Source organism: Micrasema longulum, unplaced genomic scaffold, assembly GCF_059751315.1.
Source record: "Micrasema longulum isolate JH-2025_06_02 unplaced genomic scaffold, ASM5975131v1 h1tg001997l, whole genome shotgun sequence".
NCBI classification, from domain to species: domain Eukaryota; kingdom Metazoa; phylum Arthropoda; class Insecta; order Trichoptera; family Brachycentridae; genus Micrasema; species Micrasema longulum.
Window position 1 is genome coordinate 195,710 of NW_028279167.1, and position 17,676 is coordinate 213,385.

Genomic DNA, 17,676 nt, shown 5'->3' on the forward strand with positions numbered 1-17,676 from the left:
TCATTTATGAGTAGTTAAGTCGCCTTCTGTTTGATGCGCGTATGCGGTTTCTGAACTGTTCTTAATTCTATGGTTGTGGTTCAAAATTATTTTTTATACTAATAAAAAAATATTTTTATAATTTATTTTTTTAATGTTTTGATCATACAATTAGAATAGTCCAGAAATATCATACGCGCATCAAACTAAATCCGACTAAACTACTCACAAATGAGTAATTTTACGAGTAGAATACGGAAGGATCACATTTCATGTGTAAGAACCGTATTCATAAGTAATATTATTTAAGAATTCGATTATTTTACCATCTGTCAGATTGTTAAATAAAATTACGTAGACATTTTGTTAGTATTGCCAAGGTAGTCGAATTTTTTACCCAGCTTTCTATTAATAAGCCTTAGTGTAAATATTAAAAGGTATTCAATCACTAATTTACTACATGGATATTTAATGATTTTTTTAACGTTTGCCTTAATAAAGTACCTGTTTTTTTTAGTCCAGTCAGTAAAATATTTTAAGTTTTAAAATATAACAACACAACACAAAACTATCGTATATTTGTTTATATTGTTCACGTTCTGGCAACATTACGGAACCACTTCACGCACGAGCGCAGGCAGAATGTCGGGTAGAGGGGGGACTTTTGGACACAGTACGAATGCATACAAACTTGGTTCTACGCGCCTTCTGGTATTTTATTATTTTATGGTTTTTATATATTTTTACCAGGTAGTTAATTCAACAATGTTTTGAGTATGTCCTGATGCTTGCAGACGGTTACACAGTGTGTAAAGTGGCCACTTAAACCAGCCAATGACAGGCATAAGCCCTGTAAATGCCTAGACTTCCATATTCCCTTTATCAAAAATGTTTCCCTCTCTGTTGCAACCAATTTAGATCTAAATTGGGGAGAAAATCCAGCCTGTCTTCAAACATTTGGACATACTTAAAACATTGCCGAAGTAATTGACCACTCATTGGAGCTAAAAAAAAAATGTTTTTGCGATGCGCAGATCTGCAGTGGACACACGACCTCTTAAAAGGATCTTAGAAGACGTCTCTTTCCTCACAGCGAAGCAGTTCAAATTTCCACGATCAGGGAGATATTAAAATCAAATTATACCAAAATCTTTTATTTTACATTTTTTTATTTTTTTTATTATATAAATTTCATTAAAATCTACACATCCTTTACAGATCTTAAATATAACAAACATTATTATTAATAAATAACCTATTTTTACAAAATATTAGATACAGATATAACAGTAAAAAAATTTAAATATTGAGTAGCAGTTTTTTTTATGTGATAAAATGTAGATCACAAAAACACAAAATGGGTGTTTCTTCATAGTTCATAATAGAACTTTCGACCGGTAATAGTTGACTCTCAAACTAGCTATGAGTTAGTTTTACGTTTGTGCTCTGAAACAAATTGATAATGGAACGCATTACGCTCGAAAAACGCTTCCAAATTGTGAAATTTTACTTTGAATATAAGTGAGCAGTTCGCCAAATGTATACGGCTGTTCGTGAAACCGTGAATTTACTGCGTGAAAAGTTTGGCGACATTATTTCCAGAAATGATACTTTCAATTGGCCTCCACGATCCTATGATTTGAAGCCATTGAATTATTTCCTATGGGGTTACAAGTCAATGGTCTACGAAAAAAAACTAGCAACTCTCAAAGCATTGGAAGCCAATGTAACACGCACCATTTCAAAAATGGTTTGGCATCATCATTTCCAGATAGTCCAGTCAATTGGCCTCAGTGATCTAGAGATTTGCCTTGATTGGATTACTTCCTATCTCTCTTCAATCCGTGCCTCATGTCTGAGGATGGTGATTACGCCTGACTCCAGGCATGGCTCGTCTGTGGACAGTCTCCCTTCATCTGGAACGGTCTTGGGCTCTTCTATAGGCATTCGTCAGAGATGATTCTGATAATTCAGTGACTGTGCCGCTCCATCTTGTGGGTTGACATCCACGCGATCTTGTCCCTTCGACACTTCCCAGGAGAATAGTTTTCTCCAAACTATCAGTCTTCCCTGGAAATATGCCCAAAGGACTGCAGGATTCTTTTCTCGCACATTATTTCCTATAGGGCTACATTAAGCCCAGTGTTTATGGAAACAAACCAGCACCTCTCAAAAATGGTTTGGCAACAATATTTCCAGAAACAGTCCAGTTAATAGGCCTCAGCGATCCAAAGATTTGCCTTTATTGGATTATTTCCAGTGTTTTTAGAAACAAACCAGCAACTCTCAGGGCATTGGAAGTCAATATAACACGCACCATTACAAAAATGTTTTGGCAACATTATTTCCAGAAATGGTCCAGTTGATTGGCTTCCCTGATCCTGTGATTTGACAGCATTGGATTATTTACAACGGGGCTACATTAAGTCCATGGTTTATGGAAACAAACCAATAACTCTCGAAGCATTGGAAGCCAATGTAACATAGAATATTTCGGAAACAACGCTGGGTTTTTCGGAAAAAAATTGGACCGACGAAATGAGCTGCATAACTGCTAGTCGCGGGGGATTTTAAATCCTGAAATTGTCTGGAATGATTTGGATATAATGATAATGCTGTTGTGCAATAGGACAACCATTGTTATATATTAAAACAGTCATGTTCCGAAACCGGTCGGCACACTAAACTTATTAGATGATTTTACACAAATCCCCACAGCCAAAATGAAGAATATGCGAAATAGAAAAATTCAGTGATTTTTACAGCATTCGAATAATGCAAATAATTTTAATTTTATCGCCGTTAGAGTTTTCAATCTAAAAACTGACAACGCAAAACATATCAATTTCTCCATACTCTTTTCCGAGCCAGTGTAGTCTGACGATTGGAGAATTTACAAAATATTTATGTTTAACCTTTAGAATCAATATTTTATGTTCTGCCAAGAATGGAACCCACGACCTCAATAATAGGGTCGTTCCACATTTGTTTTTGTGCGACGTCGGATAAATTTTAAAGGGTTTAAAATATGGATATTTTGAATTACCCAAAAACGAGACGTTTTCCGCTCTGTGGGAAAAACGGCACAAATGGCGTTAAAACGCCATTTGTGCCGTTACTAAAGCGCCAAACTTACAACCACGTTTATTAGAAGCGCAGTCTGTGGTCATAACGCATAATGTCAAAATGACGTGACGCCAAATGCGAGCCGTTTTGTTTATGCTCAATTTTAAACCCGAAAATTATAAATGAAATCGTGTTTTGAATACATTGATAGTCATATCATTAGAATCATAAAAATCCACTTTAAATTTATATGGTATTTTTGACGTTATTCCCGACTTGTGAAAATACCCTATTGTTGGCAAATGTGTCAACCATCACACAGCGAGATGGCTTATCTCCATTTTATTTTAATTAATATCCCTGAATCTAATGCGTGAGAATGATCACCTTACCTTCCATATAACAAAAATGATGAAGAGCATGAATTACTCATGCATAATATTAGTAATTCCAATGATAATTCAATCGAATTTTCAAGTCAATTTAAAATGTGTTAGACGAGACTAATGAACTGGACGATCAACATTAGTAACATGTAATCTTAGATTAGTGCTGATGGCCGGCAGTCAGCAGTAAGGGTAGGAGGGCGCCGGCTACCAGGGCCAGGAGTTCCCCGCTGCTGAGCCTCGTGTGGGTGCTGCTCGGGGCTGCCTGAACGTCCGCAGTCGTGCTGGGTAGCGGCTTCCAGCCGTGGCTGTCCTGCTTCTGCATCAGCTCGGGAAGCACGTGGACGGTTGCAACGTAGAGGAATGTCCCGGCGGAGAAGAGCATCGCGATCCCTGCGCAAATTTCAAAAGAAGTCTAAATAACCTTTCATCCTAACCAACAAAATATACTGGCAGAGGACATCTTTACATTTTGTAAATATGAACTACTTTCTCAGAGTAATAATGGGCCAAGCTACAGAGGAGCCCAAACATAGGAAAACCACTATATGACTATTATGTATTAAGTTAGCTACAGTTCACAGCAAAACAATCGGCTGAACTCAGATCGAGAATTGCCAAATCGAATCAATTTAATCCATTGTTGCCGCGTATTGTCATCTTTAGGAATGCTAAAAAATAGTACCTACATAATAACTAATAACACATATTTTTCACTAGAATTAAAATTAATATTATTTTACTTTTCATTTTTAATCATTCTAATCATTACAAAAAACTCGAAAAATGTATTCAAATAGGCATTTCAGGTTTTAGGATATTATATGGATGCCTAGTGCGGCCCCGACATATTGCCCGTAATCAACTGTCATTATCAACAGTAAACATACTTTGATTAACAAATTTATTGCCTAAATTGAGAAAAATAGTTTCTAAAGTAAATATGTTGATATGAGGAAAGTTTTTAAGCAACACAATACACATGTCGGGACAATAAATGCCAAAAATCAATGCAAATTATTCGAAATCAATTGCCTGAGAAAACTGACTCCTCAACTTTGACGCTTCTGCTGCTGCACCATTGTATATTTTTATTAATCATAACGTAAATATCCAAGTTATTTACAAACCAAGCACAGCATCTGTTAGGACCGTTACGCGTCTGTTGTCAAACAAAACAAAATGGCCGCCAGCTGAGTGAATTTGTTGCTAACCAACAACGCTTCCGTTCTATGAAACATAGCGATAGGGCTTCTCTATAGCTTGGCGCATTATTACTCTGAGACTATTTTACATTTTGTCAAAAAAATACCTGGAGTGCGTCAAAAAAAAAAAAACAAATCAATTATTCTTTCGAATTGAATCTCCGTCAAAATGAGGAATTCCAGCCCAACCTGGAATTAAATTTTCAAAATGTTTTCATGTAGGTACACGTAAATATTAAAAAATTTTGGAGTAGGATTAAATATCTCAAAAACGCACGTAAAAATAAATAAAAAATGTTAAAAATAGTATTCATTTTAAAATCGTAAATAATGACGTCACTCCTTATATCTACGTGTAGTATTTCCGGTTTCCGCTTTAAAGCCCCCGCACCTTGTAAGGAACGTTTTGACCATAGAAAAAAAAGAGTATAATTTTCATTATACTCCTTTTTCAACCAGAGATTATGTCAATTTTCTAGATTTTTCTAAATCGAAACGTTCGTAAAAACAACCATAACATAGAAATGAGCAAATTACGATCGACTAAATGAAGTAATCAAAGCAATATTCCATAGATTCTTGTCAGGTCAGTGAAAGTAAGAACACCTGAAAAGTGACACACTGATTACAGTCATTTGGCGCGGTATTTGATAAATTTAACTTTAAAAAATCATATCGTAAATAAAGCACAAAAATATATATATATATTTTAGCTTAGTTAAATAGTAAACTAATAGAAAAAAAATAATTAGAAAAAAGTATATAAATAATTAAAATGAGCGACTCACCCGTGGCATTTACAGAGCTTAAGGTCTCCTTCCCTTCCTGGCCGATCCCAAAGTAGGTGGCCAGAGTCAGCAAAGGAGCAGAGCACGAGAAAACGAGGAGGTGTTTTCTTATTCGATTCCTAGCAACAGAAATAAAGAGTAATTATTAGCCTTTTAAGTTCGCTAAGTATAAATAACCATTGCGGTTGGCGGCAAAATTTTATGCAATTTTAAGAAAAGATGAAACCAATAATAATTAAATTTGTTGCAACAGAGAGGGAAAACATTTTTGAGAAGGAAATATGTTAGTCTAGGAATTTACAGGGCTTATTACCCGTCATTGGCTTATCTCTTCGTTCTAGTGACGAGAGAACCTTTTCAATACCCTGTCATCGCTCTAATTTTCTTGCCTCCTCTTTCACGGTAGTAGCCGCTCGATTGTGGAATAATCTACCCACTAATGTTAGACTGTCCCTTTTTTATTTACATTTAAGTCAAGATTAAAATGTCACAATCTAAATATTTAAATTGTTCCTTTATCCTTCTTCTTTCCTTCCCATCCCCTCTCCTCTCTTCATTGTATAGTGTTAATTTTTTATTCTTTAATTAATCTTTGTTTTTAATTTTTTCATAAAATTGTAAGATTCAATATGTCCATGTATTTATAATTTTCTCAAACTGAACGGTTTGGGTAGGTAGGAAGAAATTGCCTTAAGGCAATATGCCCGCCCTTATATGTATATTTGTTGTATATGTATATGAAGTGTCAAATAAATAAATTGGCTGGTTTATGTAGCCACTTTACACACTGTGTAACATTCACCTTTCTGCCTATGTTCGAACATCCACATTTCCTCAACTCTTCCATCTGTTCACTTTTGTGAAGTAAAAGAGCTGAAACCTTTATCATGTGGGTGAGATTCAGATTCCGGCTGAACCAATTCACCTACTAGGCAACGCCTGAAAACAATTTTCCAATTTTTTATACTTCTTCTTTTACCAGGTAGTTAATTCAACAATGTTTTGAGTATGTCCAAATGCTTGCAGACTGTTACAGTGTGTAAAGTGGCCACTTAAACCAGCCAAAGACAGGTTATAAGCCCTGTAAATGCCTAGACTCCCATATGCCCTTCTCAAAAATGCTTTCTCTCTCTGTTGCAACAAATTTAAATATGAACAACTCTCTAGGGAGAAAATCCAGCCAGTTTGCAAGCATTTGGACATACAATCCAAGAGACGGTGTGGCATTTGAAGTGCAGATTGAATTTAGCAAAAAATATTGGAAAATTGATTTCTAAACTTAATGAATTAATGTATATTAAATTAATATAATCAATTCTAATCTCAATAAAATTACTTATAATTTTACGATTTAAATAAATTGCTGTTGGAGAGTATTATACCGAAAAAAAGTTAAGAAAATGATTCAACTTCTAGATATCACCACAATTGATCAAAGAATCAAATTCAATGTTGCTAATGAAATAAACAAAATTATTAAAGGAATAGTTCCGAGATATTTTCAAAATAAACTAAAAAATAATGAGCTTTCATAAACTATGCAACAAGAGAATCTGAAAATATAAGACTGGAAAAGAAATCAAAAGCAATGTCCCAGAACTGCCTTATGTACAAGGGAATACAATTATTTAAGGAAAAAGAATTTTGCCAGAAAGCATAAAAAATTAAATAAATGTAAATATATTTTAAATTAAATGTAAAAAGTATATATACCAATGCTGAATCAACTGCTCCAAAACTGTATAGCTTATGTTAGGTTTTTGTTATTTTCATTGTGTGTTTTGTAATATAAATAATATAGATGTACATAAATACCTTGTTTTTAAAACTGTCTGAATATTTGTTAATTATGTTTGTTTTTTAAGTTAGTCTTCTTTGTTTATTCTCAAATGTAATTTAAAAAAACTAAATTGTTAAGCGACCTCGGCACGAGAAACCCCAGTGAGGTCACATTATTTTTATTATTAATTATAGTTTGTAAGCGAAAAATATGAATAAATAAATAAATATGTGAAAAATTTTAGGTAATATATAGTGTAAATAGTGAATATAATTAATGAAAATGTACATATGAAACAGTGAATATTATAAATTAGAATATTAAGTGTATAATAGAGTAGATTAGTGATAAATAGTGTTAGAATAAGTATAGATGTAAATATTGTGTTGTAAATATATATTAAACTATGTTAATCATAGAACTAAATAAAAAATTAAGTCTGACCATCGCTCGAGGGTTCCTGGTTTGATATGTTGTCCCAATATAACGCCTTAAATATTTTGTTATTTGTAATGTTATTTTGGTAAAGTAAATTAATTTGAATAAAATACACCCCCGTACGTACCTCTCAATGCCCTCATGCAGCAGAAAGGTGACCAGACCAAAGGCGGCGGGAGCCTTGTGCAGCATGATTGCCAAGAAGACTATAATCTCCACATCGGCGTGGGATGTTGTGGCGGCCGCTCCCAAAGCGATGCCGTCCGCTGTAAATACCAGCATTGATAGCGAACCCTTGAAACTCTTTGAAAATACATGCGGGAGTCAACCGGCTGAACAAATCGTCATGTAAAATACAAGCCAACTATCTTCATTCTCAGTACATAGAGACAATCAGTGGTAATGCATTGAAGATGTTAGGATTTGTTCTGCGTACTGCCAGGGTTTTCGAAAATACCCGCGTACTCTTTACAACTCCTCGGTGCGAAGTAGACTCGAGAGTGGCTCGATGAATTGGGGGCCACATGAACTGAAGTACTCGCTTATGATAGAGAAAATCCAAAGGAAGTTTCTGAGATATCTCTACATGAGAGAGTGCGGGTATTATACTCGGCTCTACCCGACCGAGTTTCTCCAGGGTATGCTCGGCTACAACAGTTTAGAGACTAGAAGGAATGTGTATTTGATTACACATTTTTATCCATTGTTGCGCGGTATGATCGATAATCCTGAGAGTATGATGAGCATTGGTTTGTATGTTCCTGGTAATTACCTAAGACAGCGTCAGCATAGATTGTTTCATATTCCGATATACAGAACCACCCTGCCCGTTGGAAGGGCTATCGCTATGCTAAACAACATCGCTCTGGATATTGATCTGTTCCATGTATCCGAAGGGGTTTTCCGGAGCAGGATTCTCCTATTACTTTTACATGAGTCTCTTTCGTGTATTTTTTCTTCTTTTGTATAATATGTACCTATTGAATATATGTTTGTAATGTATATGTTATATTTAAAATAAATGAATTGAATTGAATTTAAAAAAGTGATACCATATAAATAAATTTTCCCAATATTTAGGGAAAAATTCTTTGTGTGCATTTTATGCAAATTCAAATTGTTATTTTCGTGTTTTCAAGATTAGGTACCCAGATAAAATTATTTAAAGATGTTTTTTTTTTATTTCAATAAAAAATAACATATTTAACATTTTTTTAACATTTTTTTTTGCACCACAACAGGCCAGGAGACCTAATTACAGTGGTGAATTACATCACAGAGCACCCAGGCTTGAGAAAAATCACATTTTAATTTTTGTGTTCTCACCGGGAATCGAACCCGGAACCTTCCGTGCGTGAATCAAGCGTCTTGACCACTACACCGCGGAGGCCGCCGAATAGTATTGCTTGAAAAAATACAAAATATTTTTTATTAAATCATTTATAAATATGAATAATCCCCAATCATGACAGTTCTTACAATTTTCTGAAGTATATTTAGTATATTCTTGTACGATAATTATATTTTAATGAAATTTAATTTTTCCCATACATTTCACATTCTCTCACTTTAAAGTTTTCCTCAGTTTTACACTTTTTTTGCTGCTCCCTTGAAAAACGTAAAACAGGGGTTTTAATGTACATCGTTTTCAAAATAGGAAGTTAGTATTCTTTAAATAATGAATAACTTAATGATGTCACTGAAATTAAATATTTAGGTGTAATGTTGGATTCAAAACTTACATTTCACCAAAACGCTAAGATGGTAATAAATAAGATTGCAAAAAAAATATCAATTTTGGGAAGGATCAGAAGATTTATTGATAAGGACTCCTGCAAAACTATTTACAAAGCAATTATTGAACCACACGTTAACTACTGTAGTAGCATTTTATTTTTATCAAACAACGAAAACATAGATAAACTAACTGTATTACAAAATAAAGCCTTTAGAATCATTTTGAAAAAAAACAGATATACGAGGGTAAAGTCGATGGTAAATGAAATGAAATTATTAACATATAAACAAAGAATATTTTACAATACAATGATATTTGTTCATAAAATTATAAACTCTAATAAAAAAACAGAATTTTGGAAAAAAATTGAGCGGAACCAGCATGAACACGATCACAATACCAGAGAAAAGAACAAAATTAGACTTCCATTTAGGAAAAAGGCAAAGTCACAAAATTCAATTTTATTTAAAGCAATCAAAAAGTATTACGAAATGGAAAAAAATATTTATGAAGAAAAAAACATATCAAAATTTAAAATAATGGTCAATATTGGACATATGTGATAAACAATTTATAAATTAAATATATTTGCAATGTTATTATTAGAACACACATAACAATATGTATGATATGTGTGCCCTACTTTAAGATTTAAATAAGAAAATTTAAAAAATAAAAAAAAATAATAATTAGTTCCACTTATTCTATTCTAGGAATATGAACGGAACTTGCTCTCCGGATAAACATCGTACAATAATAGAATAGTCTAACCTGCAGCGTGGACCACCAGGCCTATGGTGGCTGTTACGTTTCTCTCGGCGGGGACTGCGGAATCGTTCATGCTGGACGAGATCTGATCCACCAATAACATGAACACGAAACCTGAAACAGACAGAAGAACTGTTTTACACCTCACCCGTGTGGACCAGCCTGCAAACAAATACAGTGATTTAGATGCATTTTACAGATTGTTTTAAAGATAAATATTACGAAAAAATAAATAACGTATCCCTAACTCTATGAGGCCAAGAGCCCCGTGTTGAGTTGGGATACAACAAAACAGAAAGTGGAAGCATGCATATTATTAAATACTACAAATAAAAATGATTACATAAACATAAATTTCAATAAACATCTGGAAAACACGCTTGATAGTACTACATATATACCAATCTATGCAGTGTCTTGCAGCAGTCTCCTGCAGTGGTCTGTTCCCTAAGACAAAACCCAAACGTGTACACTTCTCCTAAAAATGGCTTTCGTATAAGAGAATTTAATATCGAGAACGAATCGGGTTGCGGTCCTGTGGCTAGTATAGTGGACTCGTGGATCAAAGGCCGGTGATTCGAACCCCACTCTACCTCAACTAGATTCCCATTTTCTAATAGTGAGTTATGTGCAACTCGTTAAAAATGGGCCTTAAAATGAAATATTCGGGTAAATCATAGGAGCGCAAATACTTCTTTTTCTACAAGGGTGGAGTAAAAAATAAGGTTCTCAAATTAATTTCAGGTTAAAGGCATTTTTTCTTTGAACTGAAAAATACATCATTGGAAAGCTTAATTTCTTGACTATTTTTCAACGAATTTTTGTTAACGACTAATCCACTTTTGGAATCTAGCTTCAAAGAAGTCCGCCGCCAGTCCGTTGAAGAATTTGGTGACCGCTTCCTGCACTCTTTCATCAGTCTCGAAACGTTGTCCACCCAAGTGTTGCTTTAATTTTGGATACAAGTGGAAGTCACTCGGTGCAAGATCGGGGCTGTAGGGAGCCTGTTCAACGAGATCCCAGCCAAAATTTTCGATTATATCCTCGGTTTGGCAAGAGCCGTGCGGGCGCGCATTGTCGTGATGCAGTTTAACGGATGTCTGTGCGCCCATCGGAGAACTCCCTACACCATTTGCGGACATGTTGAACGCTGATACAAGCTTCCCCATAAACTTAACACAACTGCCTATGAATATCAACCGGTGGTAACTTTTTAGCGTGCAAAAATCGAATTACTGCACAAACTTCGCACCTGGCGGTGACGACGATCAGGGGTTTCATCGCGGATGGCTGCCAGGCCGGCACTGAACGTCGCAGCGAGGCGGGATCTAGAGTGGGGGAACCAGCGCACACAGCGGTGTTGCCGGATTTCGTCTAGCATTTCGCGCAGCGAGTTTACAGCATTGGGAATGTTATTTTTTACACAAACCTCGTATAAAAAAATATATATATATATGAATATGTCTTTTAGATGTTAACATGAGTGAGCACAATTTAAAATTAAAACAAAATGGTCAAGGTTATACATCATTTAAAAGAAAATTTTATGCTCTACAAGATTTTGTGTTTGCTTTTAATAATATCTGGCTGAATTATATAGCGCTATTTTTGTGAAAAATCACCTGAAGGCCAGGTTACATTCATTATTTTATTTTATTACAAGCCTTCAAAATGAAATGTCATGTGGACGAAGTGAGCATTTTTGACTTCTCTTCTGTTCACGTTAAATCGTAGGAAAACGGCTACCAAAGCTGCTTGTGATATTTACGCCTGCAAACATTTGGTCAAACTCAAAATATTGTAATAAAACCAACTGATCCAAGAAGCAGTTCAAAAATTGGAAAAAAAATTCAGGCGTTGCCTGGTACGTGAAATAATTAGATCAGATGAATCTCTTCAAAAACAATAAAGGTTTCAGCTCTTAAACATCACTAAAATCAAGAGTTGGAAGAATTGAAGAAATATGGATGTTGAAACATAGGCAAAATGGTGAATGTTACAGTGTGTAAAGTGGCCACTTGAACCAGCCAATGACAGGTCATAAGCCCTATAAACGCCTATACTTCTCTTCTAAAATGTTCTCCATCTCTGTTGTAATTTGTAAATCTTAAAATGCCTGTCATATGGCAACCAAGTCGCGATGGAAGATGACACATTTTTGTTTTTTTTTTTAATTTACATTCAGTAAGTAAACAAAACAAATCCCCTACCCAGCACCAGAGATATTCCTATGACCGCATGCAAGTTGGAATGGGGCTTCTCCCCCTCGATGTGCCCCGCGGCCGTGGCCGCCTCGTGGGGCTCATGGGGCCCCGGGAGCAGGGCGCTGACTCCCTCGGGGATTATCACGGCCAGGGCGGTGCCCACGAGCAGCCCCGCGCCCAGCACTGTCACTTTCTTCAGCTTGTCCTGAGGAAGAGGCACACGAAATATTTTTCAAATAATATTTATTTATTAGCACCTTACAAAAAATCATATTATTTAATAAACACACAAATATGAAGTATTGTAGACCTTGAAATGTAACATGATTAGAATGACAGTGGTCAGAAAAAGTGACAACATAACTTTGTAGTAACGTCAAAGGAGTTATTTATATTGACACACAAAAAATCATTTATATCTGGCGTGTTAATTTTTTTTTTTAATACAATGCTTGAAACATAAATCAACATTAATATATAAAATCAGCGTTAAAACTAAAAGAAAACTAAAATAAACCTAATTATTAACGACGTTCTTACAAGATTACATCATTTTCCAAAAACGTTAGAGATGGGACAAATTGATCAATGTAAATTGATGGAATAAAAAAAGAATTCATTTGATGTTGTTCATGAAAAAGGTATAAATGTCTCATTTTTTGGTGAATAATTGTGTTAAACACACTATAATAGGCTTGTTTTTGCGTTTTTTATATCAATTTTCGGAAAGAGAGTTTCATGATTGCATGAAATAACTGATAAAATCGATTTGATCAGTGATCAGTTATTTCCCATCACTAATGAAATTAGTTTGACAGCTGTCATTCTAATCAAGCTATATTTTAAGGACTATAGGTATTAACATAAGTTGTGTCTGTTTTTTTCCAAATTTAAAAATGAGCACCTAAAGTAAAACAAAATGATAAAGGCTAAACGTCAATCAAAAGAAAATTTTCTACCGTACAAGATATTGTGTTTGCTTTCGCGTTACATAATATTATTTTATTTGATTTCATTTAAGTCTTCGAAATGGAATGTCAAGTAAACGAAAGTGAGCAATTTCGACACCTCCCTACTCAAAAATATTTTCCCTCTCGGTTGCAAATTTTAAAAATTATTTTCTATTCATTGAGCAAAAGCTTAAAGTAACGCCATTATCCTTACTGCACAACTTAGAAAGAGTCAACAATTTCATTTATCTAGGTTCTGTCATCAGCGATGGCGGTGGGTGTGAAGGTGAAATACGGAGACGTGTTGGTATTGCCGAAAGTGCTATGAGTCGGCTGGTGAAGATCTGGAACAATCGCAGTATAACCATTAACACCAAAAAGAGACTGGTGAAAGCCTTGGTTTTCTCAGTGTTCATGTACGGTGTGGAGTGTTGGACACTTGAGGGAATCTGAAAAGAAAAAAACCAAAGCTTTCGAGATGTGGTGTTGGCGGCGAGTGCTGCGGATTCCGTGGACGGCCAGACGTACGAATGCATCTATTCTCCAGGAACTGGACATAGAAGAAAGACTGATATCCATGTGCGAGAAAAGAATCCTGCAGTTCTTTGGGCATATTTCCAGGGGAGACTCTGATAGTTTGGAGAAAACTATTCTCCTGGGAAGTGTCGAAGGGACAAGGTCCCGTGGACGTCAACCGACAAAATGGAGCGGCACAGTCACTGAGTTATCAGAATCATCACTGACGAATGCCTATAGAAGAGCACAAGACCGTTCCAGATGGAGGGAGACTGTCCACAGATGAGCCATGCCTGGAGTCAGGCGTAATCACCATCCTCAGACAGGAGGCACGGATTGAAGAGATTTATTAAAAAAAGAAGCTATTTAAATCTGTTTTTTTTATCCATAAATTCAACAAAAATTTTAATCAAAACAAATTCAAATAATTAATCTCTATCTTTTTGTCGTTATGAAATGCATCGAACAGTTTTGGAGATATAAAAACTGAGTGTCTGAGTCTCAAGTCTGGATTTACAAGAAGGGATTTCAAGTAATCTATTCAATCTTTGACTAGAGCTATTAAAATTTTAGGAAACTCGCTTGTTACAGGGGATCTTTTGTTTTTTCGAAAAATGCAGTCTGACGTGGTATTGCCATGCTTGAATCTTAACGTAGCAAAAATATCATTTAGACTCGTGCTTAATCATGCGCTACTTAAATGGGGCAGGATGAAATGTAGTAGTTACATTATAAATTACCTTAAATCAAAACTATTACTCAATGGGAAAAATGAAAAAAGAGGAAAGAGGAAAGGAGGAGAGATTAAGGAAGAGAAAGGAGATGTTTCTTCAGACGTGATTTAAACAGAGATAATGTAGTAACATCTATGATGGTGGATGGGAGATGATTCCACAGTGGAGCCGCATGGACACTATATGAGTTAGAGAAGAAAGAGGAGTTATGGATGGGTATTAAGAGAGTGCCTTGAGAATTAGAACAAAATAGTTCTAATAAGTTAAACGTTTGAAAACATAGGTCAAATATCTCTACATATATTGCGGAAAGAGAATTGTGGTGATGTAGAAATACCTACAGAAATCCATTGGAACCCATAGCATAATTGTATCTATTTTTAATAAATAAATGCCAATACATGGCACTGAAAAACTGTAGATAATTAGGTGATACTTTTATTACAAAATAAAAATTTTATTGAAAAGACATGTGAATTTTAATGTTACATCATGTTCTATTTGACCCTGTTAAACCAACTTTAAAAATCATGCCTCAAACATTGTTAACTCAGGTGTTGTTAAATGCTTAGCAAACATATTTGGTGTAATTTTTTTATGAATTAGCATAAATTTTCATGCAAGAATTTTTATAGCTCACATATTTACGCATTTTTTATCAGCGGCACTTATTAAGGAATTATTAATTTTATAAGAATAGCATGGAATATTTTTCCGGATGATGATTTCTGAAAGTATACTGAAGGAGATCAGTTTGTGTGTTCCCAATAATTATACTAAATCGAGATCTCATGCACTGTTTTACACACCCAGAAGCACGCACAATAAAGCAAGCCAGAATTCACCCATTAATAGGGCGATTCGCTTGCTAAATACGGCTTCTGCGTGATAAAACGGAAATTTCCGATTTAGTGCTGCTTTTCAAGTTATTAAATAATGTTCTTGACGGTCCCGAACTTTTAAATTGTGTGAATTTTTATGCGAGACAGCGTGGGACGAGACAAAATACTTCTTTCGCTGTTGATTTGCATAGTTCAAACTATGTAAATACTCACATGTTAGCAAACAAACATGGAAACTTGGATTTATTTCATTTATCTTTAAACAAATTAAAATAATTACTTTTTGATCACTTCTTTTCTAAATTATAAAAATGTACTAAGTGTTATACTTGTTTTACTGTTTATGCTATGATACATCGCCTCTGTTACTTCAATACTTTTTATATTTAAACCCTTTATTTATTGTTAATTTGCTGCATACCTATGTTATAATTTCTTATTTAATTTTTCTTAATTATTTCCTTAAGTTCTGCTGATTTTCTTTCGTGTATCTATAGTTTCTATACTGTGTACAGGTGTTTTGTTTCATTATAATGGTGTTTCAATATTATTTTATACTTTGTCAAAGGCGGAAGCCGTCGAAATAAATTACGGTAATATTTTGCACAACTATCTGAATGAACACACTGAACATTGCAAGAGCTTATAAAATTAATCAATGAATTCGTGCATCAATAATCGATACAGTATTAACATGTTTATATTAAGATACGCGTCCCGGTATCGATAATAATTTTATCGTGAAATCTAATCATTGTATTTATTTATATTTGCTTGAAAAATCATAAACGATAAACATGAATATAAAATTAGTGATACTTATTAGAATACTCGTTATATTTTCACAGAGATAATTATACATTATACGTACCGATATACGATATAAAGAGATAAGGAGCATATTAGTTCTGGTCAAGCAACAAGCGTGTTGAAATGACCGACTTTTCGCAGCTTTCTTTATTTGATAATACTGTATTTACAGAATATTCCGTTACGAAAAATAATGTAGTAAAATGTTTCACTTACTTCTGACATATTTACATTCAAAGGGATGCTTCCGGCTAGATAAGATCCAACTAACATCACCAGGACAAGCAAAATTAAAACTAGTGTCTCGTCCATTTTTGCGTATTTTTTATTTACTTCGTAGATAGAAAATATAATTTCACCTCATCGTTTTAAAATAAAGTGTATCTTTTGTTATTTTTTTGCGGAATTCACATTCAACGGTGTTTTATTCGTATTCGGCAAAAAATGTATACGAATGGCAATGAAGAATTAATTTACATTCTCTTTTTGATTTGACAACTTGGCATGTGGTATTGCTAGTTGACGGAGACATCAAAATAAACAACAAACACCAGTGAAAACTATTTTTTGATACTTACTTTCAATAAAACCGGGGATAGAATTATAAATTATGTAATTTTAGGATCGAAAAGTTTTAAAAAATATATATATATAATCAGTTTGATATATATTGTTTTTTATCCCTTCCCGCACCTAATTGTGTTTGGGACACTGAATTGGTACAACAATCGCAGCGTATCCTGATCATTTTTGTTACATGAAGATGATCAGTCTTACGCTTCAGGTACCAGTCCAGGGACTATGAAATATTCTAGTGTGAAAACACCCATTTAAATAAATACTTCATATCAACCACGTCAGGAATCGAACCGGAGACCTCTTGCATGTCAGGCTAACACGCTGACCATTACACTACGAGGCCGACGATATACATTTACTACATTCAAATACATGTTTTAAATTTGAAGAATTTCGAGTTCAAGCATTCGAGCACCAGATAATTTGCGGTTGTCCCATGGCAGTTTCTGGATCACAAATCTATGGCCAATTTCACATGATGTTTCATCTTCATCGTTGATTGGTAGATAAATGTATAATCTCTGAGTAGATTCCTATAGATAAATTATCAAGCCAAGTGTCGTAGGCGGTGGTGAGGGGGGATGGCCATTGTCAACCTCTAGATTCATTATTTTCCCTGAAGTCTTAAGCATAGATGGGGGGAAGCAGAATCACCAACATCAAAATGAAAATATTTTATTCCAATCGAGTTAGTTCGGTAGATAGCTCACAAAATTGGTAGATCTACAGAAAAATTGGTACGGTAGTCAAAGCCGATCATTACATTTCACATGGCATGGTAAAATTAAGGTGGGTGGATACTTACTTATTATGTTCTTTTTCCGTTTTATTTATTTTATTTCTACTCGCAGGTAAAAAATTTACAAAAGGAAATCTAGTTGAGACGAGCAGAT

At 34.6% G+C, this 17,676-nt stretch overlaps 1 protein-coding gene across 1 annotated transcript; it reads right to left on the reverse strand.

Annotated features, from left to right (window-relative positions):
* Positions 1 to 1,117: 1,117 nt before the first annotated feature.
* Zip102B (Zinc/iron regulated transporter-related protein 102B) lies at positions 1,118 to 16,713 on the reverse strand. Its single transcript, XM_088238917.1, has 6 exons — positions 16,421 to 16,713; positions 12,359 to 12,557; positions 10,152 to 10,262; positions 7,770 to 7,908; positions 5,425 to 5,543; positions 1,118 to 3,824 (listed from the first exon to the last, which is right to left on the reverse strand). The coding sequence occupies exons 1-6, from the start codon at positions 16,514 to 16,516 to the stop codon at positions 3,592 to 3,594; spliced, it is 897 nt and encodes a 298-aa protein (XP_088095043.1). The 5' UTR covers positions 16,517 to 16,713; the 3' UTR covers positions 1,118 to 3,591.
* Positions 16,714 to 17,676: the final 963 nt, after the last annotated feature.